This window comes from Corapipo altera, unplaced genomic scaffold (assembly GCF_003945725.1).
Source record: "Corapipo altera isolate COAL_440 unplaced genomic scaffold, ASM394572v1 44b, whole genome shotgun sequence".
In the NCBI taxonomy this organism is placed as follows: domain Eukaryota; kingdom Metazoa; phylum Chordata; class Aves; order Passeriformes; family Pipridae; genus Corapipo; species Corapipo altera.
The window spans coordinates 1390451-1408122 of NW_020884932.1; the positions used below are offsets into that span (position 1 = coordinate 1390451).

Consider the following 17672-nt stretch of genomic DNA (forward strand, 5'->3'; position numbering starts at 1 on the left):
AGAAGATGCAACATAGCATTAGTGGGAAAATATGATACTACCTGTAGCATGGTTTTGGCTAAATATCATATGGACCTTCAAACAGAGTATCTGCCAATTTAATTAAATTTGGACCTTTGGTTTCAGTATCTTCTGCCTTTACTGTAAGATACATAAATCAAGACCTGATACCCACTAGTTAATAATTACACTAGAGTGTAACACTAGGAAGTGTTTTTAAACGTGAGTGTTTGCAATAACATTTGTGATATGGGAGGCATAAACTATTCCTCCTGACAGCCCATCTATGTCCTTGGCGAGTAAATCCAACTCTATCCCTTACCTCAGTTCTATGAACAAGTTGCTGGGTTGCATCATCATTCACGCGAAAAATCTCCAGGAAAGGATCAGATTTGCTGAAAAAATCCTAAAATAAAATATAGCACAGGTTACTCTCGAGGATTCTTTTTCTTTGAATTTTGCAGGCACAACGCACTGGTGCTTCCCTGACTGCTAACAACAAAGGAGAGCCAGCATAGTTTTACAGAGACCTCTTGGTGTCTCTCAGCAATGTTTCATTCTTGTCTTTGTCCACAAGGATTTCCGTGGCACTGTTGTTGTACCCAGTTTGACTATTTAATCATAGCATGCAGAACGGTAAAATGTCCTTTTCCCTTCTTACACCTAGTCCAGATTCCTGAGCTTTAGCTCCTTCATTCAGGTAGCTTGTTTCTTTCTGTCTCCATACCTGTTTGGTCTTTTAACATCAGTTTTATGATGTATTGAACTTTGAAGCTTATTCTACAGTGAAGTTGAATTTCATACTATTCACCCACCCTCCCAAAACATAAGTTAATTGGCCAAGACATTGTGTGCTACCAACTGTCAAGACGGATAGAGATGGTTAGAGAAGCAAGACCTCTTTAGGATGTGATAACATGGTCTGTGCTAAGACAACAAACAGAGAGGGGGAATGCAGAAAATAACTTGATATCTCTAAGTACAAGCAAATCTGTGGCAGAAAACCGAGGTTCACATTCATATACTCACTGCACTGCAGAACACCTCCCCCTAGTCTTGCATTTAGCTAACAATCCTGAACTGTCTTACACAAACCTAAATTAAGTTGCTTTCTATAGCACTGCTGCAGTTTGGCCAGAGACACTTTTGTTTCAACATCTCATTTATTCTGGACATGCTGCTTGCAGAGGCAGAAGAGTGGCTGGGTGTTAACCCTCCACAGCTGGAGGGGGAAGCTTCAAATTTCTAACTGTGCAATGCTGAAAGAGCAGGATTTAAATGGACTAAGCCTTATTTCCTGTAGTTTCAAGTCCTTTCTTCATTTTTCTCTTCAAAAGAGCACATGATTAACTTGTGCATAAGAATATCATTCTTCTGTGTAGGCCATATCCAAAACCACAGACCTCCATGTCAACTTGGGGAAATGAGAAATTCTGTTTGCTCTCCAAGTGTTTCTAGAATAGTGGTAGTGTAAAAATTATTGTAATACATACAGTTCTACAAATTTCTCATCATAAATGTCCACCACACTTATTTTTTACTGGTTGGATAGCCACTGGGATGGGAAGAGCTTTGGATTAGATGCTAGCCAAAGTCTGGGCACACCACTTTGGTCAAATTTATCTTTACGGCATTTTTACAATTCTGCAATTACAAAACAAACAAACAAATCAGGGCTTTGAAAAGAGACACCTGAATTTGAATGTCTGGAGAAAGAAGTCCCTAGGGGCCAGGAAGCCTTGGGCAAGGCTCAAACAACCTAAAGTCTTGTCATGTCCTAAAAATGACATAATGTTTTCAGAGTGCTGTTCTGTCAATGGTCTGTTCCTTTACCTCCTAAAGAAAAGTTAATGGCATGTTCAGGAACTGATGCAAAGCACGTGAATATGCATTTGTTAAATCTTATCATGCGGAGCACAAAACAACAAAGCTGTATTTTTACCTATTTATTCCAATTATATGGTAAACAGGACATTTTATTTTAAAGTATGTAAAACCAGTGCAAAAAACAACAAAGTCTGTAACTCCAGGGTTTGCCTCAAGGCCCTGATATACATTTAGTATCTGGACTCCACTCAGCACTTGAAACTGCTAGTATATACAGGATTTACTGCCAGATTAGCAGTGCATAGCAAGGAGAACAAGCAGAGAGTGAGGATGCTGGTTAAATCACAGTGACACTAAAATCTAGAGTCCATAGGGTTAAAAAAGATTGAGCTGCCTCTTCTCACACATAGGTATACTGATTGAAGCTGAGTAAAAGCCTAATATTAGCAGCTTTTTTATCAAACATGAATTTCATAAGTTATTTGAAAGAAAACACCTCAAAATGATACATCCAAAGAATGTACCCTGGAGTGCAGAAGAATTCATAAAGGAAACCAAGATTTCATATAAGACTCAAAATATAGTATCTTTCCCAGCTGAGTATCATAAAGCTGTAACAGTATCAGCACAAGGGAAGTCATTTTTAATATCTGGTTTTAACTATCAAGGTAATACCACATAAAGGGAAAGATTTTAGTGCTGGATGATGGCTTATATCATTCCCCCTTTAATGCAAAAACAAAGCCTAATTCCTTTCAGAATTAAGGTACAAATAAAAAATCCTTGTATATTGAAGAAGCTTTGTGGTAAGTAAAAAATGACAAACTGAAGAAACATTTGCTGTCATAGCTATTAAAATTATAAAAGCTTTTTGATTATTATGCTGCATCTAACAGCTTTGCATTATCTCAAAAGAATATCCTCTGAAATGAGAATAGCAGCAATATAATGTTGTGCTATTTTAATAATATATAAATGATTAATATAATTCATTTGCTAGTGGTATAATGCACATTGTCCTACCAGTATGTGCAGCAGTCACACAGTAATAACACATGTACATAGCTTAACCTTTAAAATTTTATCTACCTCTGTTTCTAAGCACCTAGTTTGATACATCTTTTAGAGATTAATTTTCAGAGCATGACATTTTTTAGAATTCCTTAGGGGATCCTTTAGAATCCCTTGGGGATTAAGGCAACAGTCCCTCAAAAAGGGGCTGAAATAGCCAAAAGACTAAAATTTTGAAAATTCTTCAGCAGCAAGACAGGGCATTTGAGGATTTTTTTGAGAGAGTAGTTTAATACTGGGGAACTATATAAAAAAAGCAATATTAGCTTGTATTTTGCAGACATTTGCTGGGGAATCATTCCCAAACAATAACTGTCTCTCATAGACTAGGAAAAGCAGTTTGCCTGCCTCAGTGCTCATAATTTATTATAGCTATCATAAAAAACATAGCTGCTTGTTATGGTAATTGTGACACAGCTATTAATGCAATAGAACCTTCCCAAAAGTTATTGTTTCACTGTGAAGTGTTCTCAGTGGAACTCTCGAAACAAAGATGTGCCATCTGAGCTGACAGGGCTTCAGTAAAACATGAAAATGCAGTAATACCTTCCAAACAAGCACTGCAATAAAAAATATAACCTTTATCTCTGCAAAGTCAGTTAACTAAAGGAAAGTTTCATACCTGTCACTTTCCAATAATTTTTCACTGAACGTTTTAGCCACCTCTCCAGGAAAAAAAGGGCAGGCTTTACTTGCAGTTTTAAGAGGAGAGAGTAAAAGACCCTCAACAAACATATCCTGCCTGTTAAATTATACCAACGAATTTTGTTAAATCTTAAAAAAACCAACAACTGTTGTTCACATATTTTTTCCTTAGTGGAGGAAATGTATACATTTAAGGACCACAATCTAGATCCTCTTTCAAGGAGCTCTCCTGTAAAGGATGAAGGAAAGAAATTCCTGTCCATTCAATATACCACTGATGGTGACGGACAGAAAGAATTTATTTTTTTTTTGTCCTGAAAGCACATACAGGAAATCTCCCCAACCCTTCCTTTATCCACAAGTTGTAAGACGTTAGGATTCTACTTGTCTTCTGCCACTCCCATAGCTACCAGTACAGGAACCCCACGGCTTACAAAAGTGACCTTGTACCACAGCATGAATGACTTCCAGAGGCTTCCTCTGTCATTCGGGAGAATTCAAAGCCATTTCCAGCCCTCAGGCTGTTTCTCTGACATTACATCTCTACTCCAGTGTTCACTTCTATGAGTATGGAGAAGCATGCAAAACCGTGCTTAGTATTTTATAAAATGGGCTTTTCTCAATTCTTTGATTTTTGTTTTGGTTTGGGATTTTTTTACCTTTATGTGACATCGGAGCACTCATTCTTTTTCAACACTGGCTGAACTATGCAATTTAAGCAATTTCAAACCTTAATAACAATAATTACTAATAGTGCCTTGCATCTACTGATTTCAAAGTTCATCATAAGCCATACCAAAAGCTTTCTTATAGAAGAGGTGAGCCAATGTTCAGCCAGGTTTAGAGGTACATCTCTAGCTGGAGCAAATTGAAGACTTTCAACTGCAATAGGCTTCCAGTGATTTTCATCAGCTGAAGACAAGAGTTCTGATTCAGATAATACACAGTGTGTCATTGCTTGAGCTGTACACTGCAACATCCAGGAACTGCTATTGGATGAATCCCATCTTTACTGGACATGTTAAAATTGCAAGAACAACAATATTGATCCTTCTCAACTTATCCCCACAAGGTGTTTTAACCACTCCCTAAAGCTGTTGCTCAAACAACACTGACCCAGCTCAGAACTGCATTCTGGCAGTATACTTTCAATTTATAACAAGACGACCCATAAGCAATCATAATATTTACAGCAGATTACATTTTACATTTGTGGAAAAGCAATGGCCAAGTGGAGTCTTATGTTGTATATCTCCTCTCCTTTTTTTAGATGTGACAGCATGTGGAACAGTAAGAAACTTAGAAACTTGAGCACAAGTTTGGAAATCATCTCTAAAGATGCCTGTCTAAAGAGCGGTTGTTAAATCTACATTTCGACACCTAAGTAAACCATGCAGTTCAAACCCAGTAAGACTCCAGTAAGTCTGAAAGAAGAAGGTAATTCTTCTTTCAGATGAGAAGCAAAATCAGGTCCTGATCATTTATGATTGCTAATGATCCTGAACACAGTAAAGTTATTTACCTGTATGTTCTAAATAAAATTCAGTACTATCAATCTTTCTGTGTACCTTCTGCTTGCCTGAGATTTTCCAGTACTATAAACCAAAAATATTTTTCATAAGTTACAACTTCATCTTGAAAACCTGATTTATGTATCCAAAAGTAGTTTCACTGATTTGATTTTAAGGTACTTACATGTCAAATGTTTACAAGAACACACTTGGAGCATCACAATCCTAAACCTTTGTACAGTGTTACCATATGCTTATAATTAGAGGCACCTTCATATATAAGAAGGGACTACATACCTCAAATAATTGTATGTCTGCTATTACACTGAAATAACAGAGCGTAGCTTACAAGCAGTCATCTGGATTTCTCGGGCTGTAAGTTGCTCGAGATGCTTATTATTAATAAATTGCTAAACAACAAAAGAAATTTTCAAAAAGAGGTACTCATTATAATCCTGAGTCATGTTTGAGTCAGTGGAGAGTTTTATTAGTAAAGAGGGAAAAAATTTTTAATAGATATGCAAGAATCTATTTTTCATATTCAAGCTACATTTTGGTGAACAAAATGTTTATCATGACACTGCTGTTATGAAGTCTTCTAGCTTTATTTTAGAACACTTCAATGATATCATCTTAGACTACTTACAGAAAGTTCACTTCTCTAAGCACTTCTGATCTGTGGCATTTTACATAATTAAATTGTCTTGGTTGTAGTGTAATTAACTTGTCTTGGTTTTAATTAGATTCCCTTGAGTTTGTTTTTTTTTTAATTACTTTGCAACTTGAGGAAAGCCTCACTGTGAACATTCATCTGAAAACCCTGATGTGTTTAATAACATAAGGCCAAGAATATCTGTCTGGGAAAATCTCATCAAATCATATTTGCAGGCATTCTTATTTCTTTTGGTAAGGTTAATATCAAGCAGCTTACCTTGTCATCCAATTTCCGTGCACTGAATGAAAGTTCAACGTAGTCATCATTGCCAGACAATTCCTCAGCGATCACCTAAATGGAAAGCTACATTTGAGCTTTGCATGGTGTAATGAAAGGGGAGAATGATGCCATTTTTCAGCGTGAAGACTGCAGACCCCATTTAGGAAACTGAAGTGTGGTACAAGTTAATATGATTCTCTTTGTCATCAGGAAGGGCTGAGGGCATTCAGCGAATCCCACCCTCAGCTGACGGATGTTAAGCCCACAAACCTGAATCACTTTGTGTCCTGCAACTATGCCTTGTCAATCACCTGTCAATGGAGAGACACGAACATCTATCAGGGATCCCTTGTCTCTGACCAAGTACTTCTCAGATTGGACAATGGAGAATTCCACAGTCTCACAGTGTCCAAGGGGACAAAAATGCTATACAAGACTTGTATTATATGGGTCTAAAGCCCACTTATTTGTATGCTGCTTCAGCATCATTTAGCAAGCTAAATGGGAAAAGGAGCGAAGTCACTTGTCCTTAGTTGCCATGAAAGCCACATGTACAGTAGGAGAGTTCTGGTATAGTTTTTCTGCAATAACTACATTGGCAAAACCATTTACTGTAGAGTGAGTCAGAATAAAGTAATACTAAAATATTATAGTGTGATTCTTTCAGATGGTGTAAGCTATGCTGACAATGATGTCAGCCACTGTGCTGTGCAACATTAAAAACCAAACCAAAGCAAAACATAACCAACCAAACCAGCCTTCCTGAGTAAGACATTAAAATGCTTCAGGGGAGAGAATGTATTAAGCAAACCTGGGATACTTCACTGAAAAATGTTCTTTGAAACAGACCACATTATATTCTATTTGACAGCTATAAAACCTTTTCCCTATTGTGAATATTCTCCCCAGAGATTAAATATCCCACAAAAACAATTTTCTGGGTGTTTCATGTCCATGGCCACACACCTGTCAGCCATGTCAGGTCCCCAGCCAGGCTCTGACTGTCTCCACTGCAAGGACTCAAGGTCCTCAGAGAACCACAGGGACACCCCAACTATTCTTCAAACCAGCTGGGCAGCTGGCAGCAGCTATTAACTGCACCCCAAAACAGAGGGTTTTGGGGTCCCAAATATGGGGTCCCCATCAGAGATGCACATATTTCAGGAAGGGCAGCAGCTGCCAGAAGCAAGAGACACAAAGGAAGGAGAGGTAGGAGGTGTCAGAGGCCACTCTAAAGAAGACCCATGAGGAGACATGGAGAACAGGACGCTGTTGGGAACACAGCTGGAGATTCAGTCTCGGAAGGATGAGCTCCATTCTGGAGGAGGCACCTCTGAGAGCAGACTCCCACAGGTAAGCCTACACTGGAGCAGACGTCCTCGAAGGGACTGTGGCCTGTGTGTAAGCTCAGAGCAGAGCTGAGAAAATGAGTGAAAAACAAAGAGCAGCAAAAAAAAAAAAAAAAATCACTGTTTTTTGATCCTGACCTGCGCCACCTGTCACCTCACCAAAGGGACTGAGCACAACGTGCAACGAAGGCAAAGGGAATTGAGACTATGAGGAGGCAGGAGAGGTGTCTGAAGTTGATCACAAGGAAGGGGAAGGAAAGGTATTTTCCCTAAGAGGGTTTTTTTTTTTTTCTTATTTGTTTCTCAGTACTCGAATCAGTAGAAGCTTATGCTGATTGGCAAAAAATTAAATTAAGTAAAATTCCCTGAGTTGAGACTATTCTGGATGGGACACCTCACAGCAGTGAGCTGTGGTGCTTCTCCGTGCAAAATATTTACATGCAGCCTCTTCCAGGCAAACTTGAGCTTGATGGAAATTTGGCCCGTAGAGATTGACACATTTCTGTTCCATGTAGTCTGGTGGTTTAAAAGATATGGTTAAGCTGTATAGGACCAACAGTGCTGTGGGATTTGTACGCCAAGTTTCACGAATACTTTTAACTGAAAATAATGAACCTGCTCTTATGAAGTTTGACATACTTCTAACTGCAGAAGCTGAACTGTGTTGTTTTGCACCCATAGCCATATTATAAAATTGTGTGGATGAGACATTACACAGTCAAAGGGCTAATAAAATTTCAGTAAAATATGCCAAGACAGGACCTTTCAAAATCCTATGAAAAACTCACAATTCAGTACACTGAACAAGTTAGGAAATTAGTATGTGTAACTTCCATGCTTGACAGTATGTCCCCAGGTCAAGAAATAATGATAAATAATCTGGTTTTACTTATTCTGTTGAGACACCAAAGTTTTCACACAATATTTTTTGTCTGTGTTCAGTTTCTCCCATTTGAGTGAAGTCAACTTGCTCTTTAGTACTGCTGGTGAGAAGCCAAGGTCCAATATTTCATGGTTATCATCCAGTGTTAGGCCAGCAGGGACTATTTTCTCTCATCTTCTGTTTATTACAGTGATTTAATTTTTGCCAGAACACTCCACTAAGAAGCCTAATGATTTAGTTGTACTAGAGCATTTGTGTTTTCACAAGACTAAACTTCTTTGTGTTCCTTAAAGCACAGGAGCAGAGTCCAGAGCACCACAGGGATGGAGGAGATTAAGTATGCCCAGATACGACTCAGCAGCCAAACCACACCAAGTTATTTAGGGAGCAAAACTCTCTCCTGGTTCTATTCAGCCAGAGGAGTGGGGAATTCCTTTCCAGCCTCAGATCAAAAATGAGTTTACTGTATGCATTTAAGCAAATTCATTTGCAGCCAAGGAAGATATCTAAGAAATAAAACCTCCTGAGCTCTCTGAAAGCATTATTTCTCACAGTCTTCTGTCTCTTCTGTGGTCCAGGGTAGAAAAAAAAATCCAAGCAATCAAGCCAAAGGAAACCCATCTGGCTTATTGCACATCAAGGCAACAGAGCAGAAATCCCCAAAGTAGAATATTTTATTATAGCTTTTGTCTTAATGCAGAGCTGCAAATGTCACAAGCATGCAAGGTTCAGTGCAGACAAGATTGATCTCCCAAACAAGCTAGCACAGAGAAGGATGAAATAGAGGTAATAAACTGATTTGCAGATTTCAAGATACACATAGAGGTATAACAATACAGCCCATAATTGCATTACCACACAGCTAAAACTAGTCTCATCAAACTTTGGAAGTTGCTGGGTGCATATGTGTACTTTCTAAGTTTGGGGGTTTTTTTTATTTTTTCCCACCCTTTTTTTCCTAAGAACCTTGTCAAAATCCAAGGGAAAATAAACATTAAGCTCCTTCATGTGTCAAAGCAGGTCAAATGAATTTCTGAATGTTCTAGTTCTTCAACTACAAGTATTCAAGCGGCACAAGTTTCTTGCTGCCATCCAAGTACCTTAAAAGTGGTAGTAGTAGTAGTAGTAGTAAATATTGTGGCTTTTGTACAAATCATACATTATTTGTTGCCATTTCCTTGCATCAAACAAACATTTAGCAGAAACAGTACCAGTAATCAAATGAACAGCTGAAATACATTTCTCAATCAAGGGCTGTTCTGGTGACTTAGCAGGATGCTTTTAGGGAAGAATTAGTCACATTAGATGTTTCTAAATAACAGGAAAACAACAGTGTATTTAAGATTGACTTACTGTTATAGATGACTTTCCTGCTGTGTTGCCATGTTTGAGTAAGGACTTGGAGAGTTTCCTCTGAGAAACAATCTGCACAAAAATAAAAACAAAGGGGAAAATAATTAGAATCTGTAGTAAATACATGCTTCATTGTGATTTCATTTTTTGCTTTTGTATCGAGTGCGTTTCTCAATTCACAATCAGTTAGCACAGTAAGACCATGATCGAGAAGAAAAGTTCCCAGGAAGCTGCAGACAGGATGCAGTGGAAGATAAAAACAAACGGTTGGGATCAAGCAGAATGAGGAGGACACAATTCATGGAGCTGAACAGAACAGTAAAAACATATTATCGATTTTCCTTGAGTATTCCAATGATGGTAACAGAGCACAGAAGTAAGGTTTAAACATACTTAAAAGACAATAAGAAGGGAGAATCTACAGAGATACCTCCAAACTAACTTATTTTTATAGGAAACTGAAATCTGTTTACAAAGAGAAGGCATTTATTTTATTTCAAAATATCAACAACTCTAAATTCAGGACAGAAGCAAGCAATCTGCCCCACAGTTTTAGTTCCAAAACTGTCTTCTTTGCTTACCAGGTACCAGACCTCCCATAGAACTCAGCATTAGGAATGAACTTGTTCATTAACAAAATTATAAATGAACTTCAAATAAATATTATCAGAGTGATACTGACAAAAGGTGTTATTTGCCATATCAGTAATAACTATAATTCCCTTATAATTTTGAAACATTTAAAACTAGATAAATAAAAATATAATAGCATAATTGCTAGGCTACAGTGATGTTCCAGCATATTAAGTTCCTCTTCTTTGTAAAATTAATGCTGTATTAATTTATTTATTTTTAATTGGAAAACTTCAAAATGTAGACAGATGTTAAAGTAGCTCAAAACACAGTTTAGAAATCATAATATTATTTTTAATGTGACAAAACTGTAGTAGGATTGTGCTGTGCAGATACTGAGAAAAGATTGCTGTGTCCTAGGAGAAACCCTAGTCTCTTGAAAGTTGTTTTTATGCTAGAAATAGTCCTTTCCACATCCAACATTACCTGAACAACTTCATAGGATAAACATGTTTGGCAAAATATGCCTGGCCATCATACACATTTCAGCAATAAAGCACATCAGTAGGTAATGGCCAGAGCTGGAGGAGTGTGAGTAATTCAAAGTTGCAGCCAGCCAAAAAAAGGGCTGTGAGACAGGAGTGAATAGGATGATTTTAGCCTGACGTCACCACATGGAAACATGTTTGTCCTGCCCATCAGTTTGCTGAATTGAACAAAAAAGCAAAGACAGCACCTCAGATTACCCTCAGCTACTATTATGATGGAAGTAGCAAGACAGAAGTAAGTTTTAAACAGGCTTTAAATATGAGACAGGAGAACCATCACAGGCCTGGACAGAACATCCAGAATCACTGTGTCCAGCTTCTCATTTCTACTGCAGCTATACCTGGCAGATGTGTGTCTAATCAGAGGCAGAGGGAAATACCCTCTTCTGGGAATTTATTACTCTATTCATTATCCTTACTGTAAATATATTTTCCTAACAGCTAATCCAATTCTCTGCAGTTTAAGTGCATTATTTCCACCTAACACACCATGAATAAGCAAAATAATCTTTTTCCCTTTGTATTTCAGGCAATCTTTATATCTGAAGACTCTCCATAGTCTTCTTTACTACAGAACCTGAGTTTGTCCTATCTTTCCTTTTTGACCAAACTTTGTAGCCCTCAAACCATTCTCTCTATTCTCTGATGAGCCTTCATGGACTGGCCCATAGACACTCTTACAATAATGCTCAAAATTGTGCATAATAGCCATGGTCCTTCCTATGCAAGAAAAGCTTCTCATTTCAAGGCTGACGCACTTCAGAACTGCATTTGACTTACTTAAAGAACACTATGATACTGTTAAATAATGATTATTTTTTGACCATTTTGCATTGCCAGCTGTTTCTTACCCTGCATTTTTACACCTGGCTATTACTTAAGTGAATAATTTAACACTCCTTTTTGGATTGTCTTTCATAAAGCAGTTTGCTGCCATCATCTCACTCAGTTTTCCAAATTAACTTTTGGATTTCAACACTAGTGTTGATCAGTGGTACCAACAGACAGAAGTACAAGTAAGATCACAAGTACTGCTAGGATTCAGAAGTCCTTTTTCTTCCCTAGCACCTTGGAAATAGTGTTTGCTGTGACCACTTAAGTTGCCCATACATAAGTTGTACATTCAAGTACAAATCATTGCACTCCGGTGAACAGTAAGGTGGAATTTAAAAAACTTTGTTTGAGATTCTCAGATGGCAGATAATACAGAAATATGACAGATTATTTTTAATATATTATTAAACTATGGGTTGTGTACCAACTAGACAATGAATTATGGCAGCTGGGGAGCAGAGCCCATTCATCTCTATGATCTCTCCTCCTTTCCCCAGATGCACAGACAACTTTGTAAGATACATGAAGTTTTTCCACTGAAAGCTGTGGGTATTTCTACCAGAAGCTTTTTCAGATATCCTATATATATATATAGCCATGGCATGAGATAGAACTTGGATGGGAACCTGCCCTTCAGCTAACCTCCTTTAGAGATAGCAGGACTTTCCCGCCCCTAAACTACCCAAATTTTTACAGCTCCCTTTGCAGCTTTCAAAAGGGTCACAGCTTTGAAGAGACAGAGGCTGAAGCTCAGGAGTTCCTATGCAGGTGGCAGATAGATGGCTTGCAGTTCCAGAGAAGATAATTTATTCTGACATTCTCATTAGTAGACCGCATTAATAACACACACTCTCTAAGCCATTAGCATCACTGTGACACAGTAAGCACTCTGCACATGTAAATATGTGTATTTGGGTGCAATCATTTACCAGTTGTTAATTAAGTGGCCAGTAAAATGAATCCTCCATCTGGCAACAATGTGCCAACATTGTTGCCTCAAACTGTCATTGCAAAAACTGACAAGGAAGCAGTAGCAGTAGCAGTAAATTGCTGTTTTTGTTCATGCACTGTACAGACCAGGTCTCCTTGTTAAAAGAACCATTTCTATGGAAGCCATCAATTATCTATCATATTATTTGTTAATGTATCAATGTAAAACTTCTTCTGAACATTGTCACAAAAAGCATTTTCTGACCTGATTGGCAGAGAGCAAGTACTAAACAACGATAACTTGAGGGCTAGGAAGCAATAATCTAAGTTCAGAGTTACAGTGATGGCTGAACTGGCAAGATGTCTTACAAGAATTTAATTTACTACAGGTCTTTCATTTGTCAGGAGTCTTTGTGACTCCGATTTCAAAAACTCGCAAATTAAAACTTCAGCTTCAGGGAAAAAAGGGTTTTGTCCAAAAGTGATGTGTAGAAGTTCTTTCTAAAACACAAATGGTAGAATCCAGTTCAGCCCTAGTAAACCTCATTAAATTTCCAGAACATGCATTTTCATGAACATTTTATTAGAAACATGACCAATCAGTGAACAAATGGATGTAGAAACCTGTCCTAGTTGAGGATGGAATAGTTACTTTTCTTCTTAGTATCTGGTATAGCACTGTGTTTTGGATTCAGTATGAGAATAATGTTGATAAAAACCCGATGTTTTGGTTGTTGCTAAGTAGTGCTTACCCTAAATCAAGGAATTTTCAGTTTGCCACGCTTTGCCACTGAGGAGAAGCACAAAAAACCAGGAGGGAGGCTAGCCAGGTCAGCTGACTTGAACTTGCCACAATGATATTTCATACCATAGAACACCTTGTATACAGAGTATGATACTTCATACCATAGAACATTTCCCTATATAAACTGGGAAGAGTTGGCTGAGAGCTGTCAATCACTGCTAAGAAATGGGATGGGCATCAGTCAGCAGGTGGTGGGCAATTGTATTATGCATCTCCTGTTTCTCTTGGGTTTTATTTTTCTCTTTCTCTCCTTTTAATTACATCTAATATTATCGTAATAATATCTTATTTTTTTTAATTATTAAACTTTTCTTATCTTAATCCATAATGTTTACCTTTTTTTTCTGATTCTCTTCCCCACTGGGGCAGGGACAGGGCAAGGTGGGTGTGAGCAAGTGGCTGCATGCTGTTTAGTTGACAGCTGGGGTTAAACCACAGCAGTCCTTTTTGGTGCTCAGTGTGGGGCTCTTAAAATAAGGCCTCAGAGATTTCAGAGGTGAGACTAAGAGAAGTGAAGTTTATTTGCAGCTACAGACACATATAAACTACTACCCAGTTCTGGTCTAAGAGTGCCACATGTCCAATAAAACATATCATACTGAATATGTTTGCAAGGTGTGGAAATAGAACAGAATGTAAAAGCCGCTGCTCTGTTTCTGAGAAGAAGGATGTGCACATTAAGTTATTCCTATTTACCAAATATGCAATCATTGCAACAGAACATCATCTTGATTAGTTTTCTGATCTGTGTTGCTAGGGCTGTCAGATCTGTGGTAAGATGGGGGTGGGAAATTCCCTTAAAGATCATCTTAATTTGCCTTATTACAGGCAAGCCTATATAGGTTAAGGACAGGTCTGGACAGATGCTCAATGTTGCTGTAATGAAATCTGTATTCACATCACCATTTGATCTTATTTCCAATTTAGAATATACAAAAGATGCTTTGCTTTTTTAATTATTTTTTTAAAAGTATAAACAGATGCAAGGCTCTCGATAAAAGTACCAAGGTGCTGACACCAGCTGTGTACCATGCACTGCTCAGCAGTGACTCAGAGACAAGGACTCTGATGAAGGTTTGCTCTCTCCTATGCCTGAGTCGTGACTAATCAGCACTGTGTAAGATGAGCTGTGAAATGTAATGACCCATTTTACCTGGCTTGTTTAAGAAACTTTTAAAATATATTTCTCTATGTGGTCCTTTCTTAACCAAATACAGGGATGAGTTTCAGTAATATCATACAGAATTCCCAATGTTCATAAATCAAGCTAACAAGAAGATTTCAATATAGCTTTTTAACCAAATTATTTGAAAAGCATTGATTCGGTTTTGCAAGGTGACAGAGGTCAAGTGTCTCAAATTCTTTACTGGGACTGGCCTCTTCTGCATATTGGACTTTCTTACAGGAACCCCAAATTTGGCTATTTAGACAGTCAGATTAAGCACAAATTTCCCTCCACAGTACACAACTTGAAGAATTCTTTGTATCTCTTCCTTGCCAGCTGGAATGCCAGACAAGCAGCTTTCATTTCCTAGCACTTCTATGTTAATTTCTCTCCCATATGCATTATTCGTGTTATATGGACTTGCACAGTTGCTTAACTTCCTTCTAGCCTTCTAGCCAACCTAACTCTCTCCAGGACTGCAAAGAGCACCAAGTTACATTTTAGTAGCATTTTTCCCTTGATCCAAATGCCTTTTAGAGAGATTGAATCTTCATGATAAGATGCATTCAAGTGCCTGGAGAAGCAATCTCCCACCAGACAGTATGCCTTAGAGCCACGTTGATATATTAAGGAAAGAAAAGTAGCAATCATACTCTTTCAAAAAAAAAAAGTCTCTCTTGAAACTTTCACCAAGCCTTAAGTTGTGGTTGAACCCCAGCCAGCATCTAAGCCTCATGCAGTCACTCGTTTACTCCATCGCAGTGAGACGGGGGAGAGAATCAGAAGATTAAAAGTGAAAAAAAAACTCCTGGGTTAAGACAAAGACAGTTTAGTAGGTAAAGCAGTCAGGAGTTCAGTCACCTGCAGGAAAGCAGGGCTCCATCACATGTAACAGTTACTTGGGAAGACAAAACACCATCATTCCGAACCTCATCCCTTCCTTTTTCTTCCACCAGTTTTATAGGCTCAACATGACACTGTATGTGGTATGGAATATCCCTTTGGTCAGTGGGGGTCAGCTGTCTCAGTTGTATCCCCTCACAAATTCTTGTGCACCCCAGCCCACTCCCTGGTGGCGGGGAATGAGAGGTGGGAAATGTCTTGACTCTGTGTAAATACTGCTCAGCAATAACAAAAACATCCCTGTATTATCAACATTCTTCTCAGCACGAATCCAAAACAGAGCTCCATTCAAGCTACTATTAAAAAAATTAACTCTATCCCAGTCAAAACCCAGTTAAAACCAGCACACTTTCCAAAAATCTCCAAATTCTTCACTAGACATCTAAGTGTGCTCCAGTGGATGTTGAACCCTGATGAGCTCTGTGGCTTAATATGGTTTCTAACTCAACAAGCATTGTAGGGATTTCTAATATGGGAAAACAGCAAGAAATGGACATTGTTACCCTGGTGGGAAGGAAGCCATGGAAAAAGTAAGGAGGAGCAGTTCCCTAGGGCAGAAAGAGGAACTTGAACAAAGGATGAAAGGAACTAATGTTGCTAATAGGTAAAAATATTATAATATTGTAGCTAGCAGCAAGGACTCACAACCTAAATGAACAATTGCAGCCTATTGTGTAAAAGGTATAAAAAGCCTGCTGAAATAATTAATAAATGTCTTTGTTTTCAGCATCATGCAAAGTCCGTGTCCCTAACTGCCACGAAGCATTACCTTCCCCTCCTACCCTGGGCACTACTTCAATTTGTATCTTTCCAAATTGCAGTTGAACTACCTCTCTAGATGTATAATGACCACTGTAAGCTCTCAGGCTTGTCCATAGTTTTGGCATCATGTTAGCTCGTGCACCAGTGCTCAGCTTAAACATCGTGAACGCTCCAGTTGCTTTTGGACTGCTAATCCACCCATCTTTAGCTGTGATACTAACTATTGATCATCTACTGAACCTCTCTGAGCTAATCTTCTCATCTCTTTTTTTTGCTCACACTCTACATGTGCTTCCCAAGTGGCATATTTCACTCAGTTATCAGTATCTTTTTTTAAACATGGTGCTACTTTGTTTACAGCAGTGTGTACACATCCCTGTGCTGGCATTTGTCAGGCCAGCTTGGAAGCCCTTTCTACCCAAACTGCATTTCTCTGTGATATAATGATTTACAGTTCACAGTACCACAGATCTGCTTCCTCCTCTCTCCTTAAACCTCAAGCAAGGGCTAACTCTGTGCCCCAAAGCTGTCTTTTCCAAGCATTTGGCCTCAATTTTTAATTACGATTTAGTGTCTGAAGATGGGCTCAGTTAATACCCCAAACTGACAAGACTGAGTCTTCAACCTTACATCAGCCTTCCATATTTTCATTTTATTTTTCTCAGTTTAGAAAAATGAACAAACATTAGGGATTCTTCAAATTCCTCTAATACAGTGTCAGTTGTCCTTCTCCAGTTAAATTAACTAACAGCTATTGAAAAAGTAAAGACTTCAAACCAACTTTAAAAGATGTCTGTCTCTACCTTACCGTCATCCTCTTTGCACCCCACTGCTTGCAGAGAGAGAATGAATGCTATTCAAGCCTTCTTTGGGAGGAACTACTATATTTGGTCTTTCAATCCCTTAGGTTGTGGTATTTTTGCTTGTACCGTGTTGTGCATTCCGTGGATTCAAAAAGTGAGACAGGTACTTGTGAAACTTCAGCCTCCAGTTTCAGACTGCTCAGCATTGTACAGCAACCTGCCTTTCTAAAGCAATAGTTGGCTTGAGTAAGATTTCCAGAGCCTCCTGAAGTTACAGCTTATTTAATTGTTTGCTACTGAAGGTGCTAAAATGCAGAGTTGGCCTAACCTAAAACATCTTTTATCTGAGTTCTGTTCCTTTCTTGACAAGCATTTGCTATCTGGCCAAGCTGGGGCAGAGATTTTAAAATATACAATTAAAATTACTTGACTGTGCTCAGAAAAATCATTTTTATCCTTGATGCATAGGAAGAGAAGGATTCTGTGGCATCTAAAACTCAGGACATAACCATATCAAATGTATTTACCAGTTATGCTATGTACTCTCTTAAGGCCTCCCCTTTTAACATAGAAGTAAGTACAACCCTTAAAGCACCTTTTTCACAGCTACGAGGTCTCCCAAATGAAGGACTGCAATACTTTCATGATATTGCTCTAAGTAGAATGATACAGCCAGAGTGACTAGACAAATGATTGGAGAGTTAACGTTTATCAAATGAATCTTGGAGCTCTGTAAATTAAAATATTAGTGCACTCTTACTATAATCCATTCAAGT

At 38.3% G+C, this 17672-nt stretch overlaps 1 protein-coding gene across 3 annotated transcripts in view; it reads right to left on the reverse strand.

Annotated features, from left to right (window-relative positions):
- The window catches only part of CPNE4 (copine 4), a 226791-nt gene that overhangs the window by 87738 nt on the left and 121381 nt on the right, over window positions 1–17672 (reverse strand). For all 3 annotated transcript variants that reach the window (XM_027659449.1, XM_027659448.1, XM_027659447.1), the window contains exons 4-6: window positions 9574–9645; window positions 5986–6060; window positions 323–406 (exon numbers count right to left, since the gene is read on the reverse strand). In XM_027659449.1, coding sequence (XP_027515250.1) covers window positions 323–406; window positions 5986–6060; window positions 9574–9645 — 231 coding nt within the window. The remainder of the gene's footprint in view (window positions 1–322; window positions 407–5985; window positions 6061–9573; window positions 9646–17672) is intronic.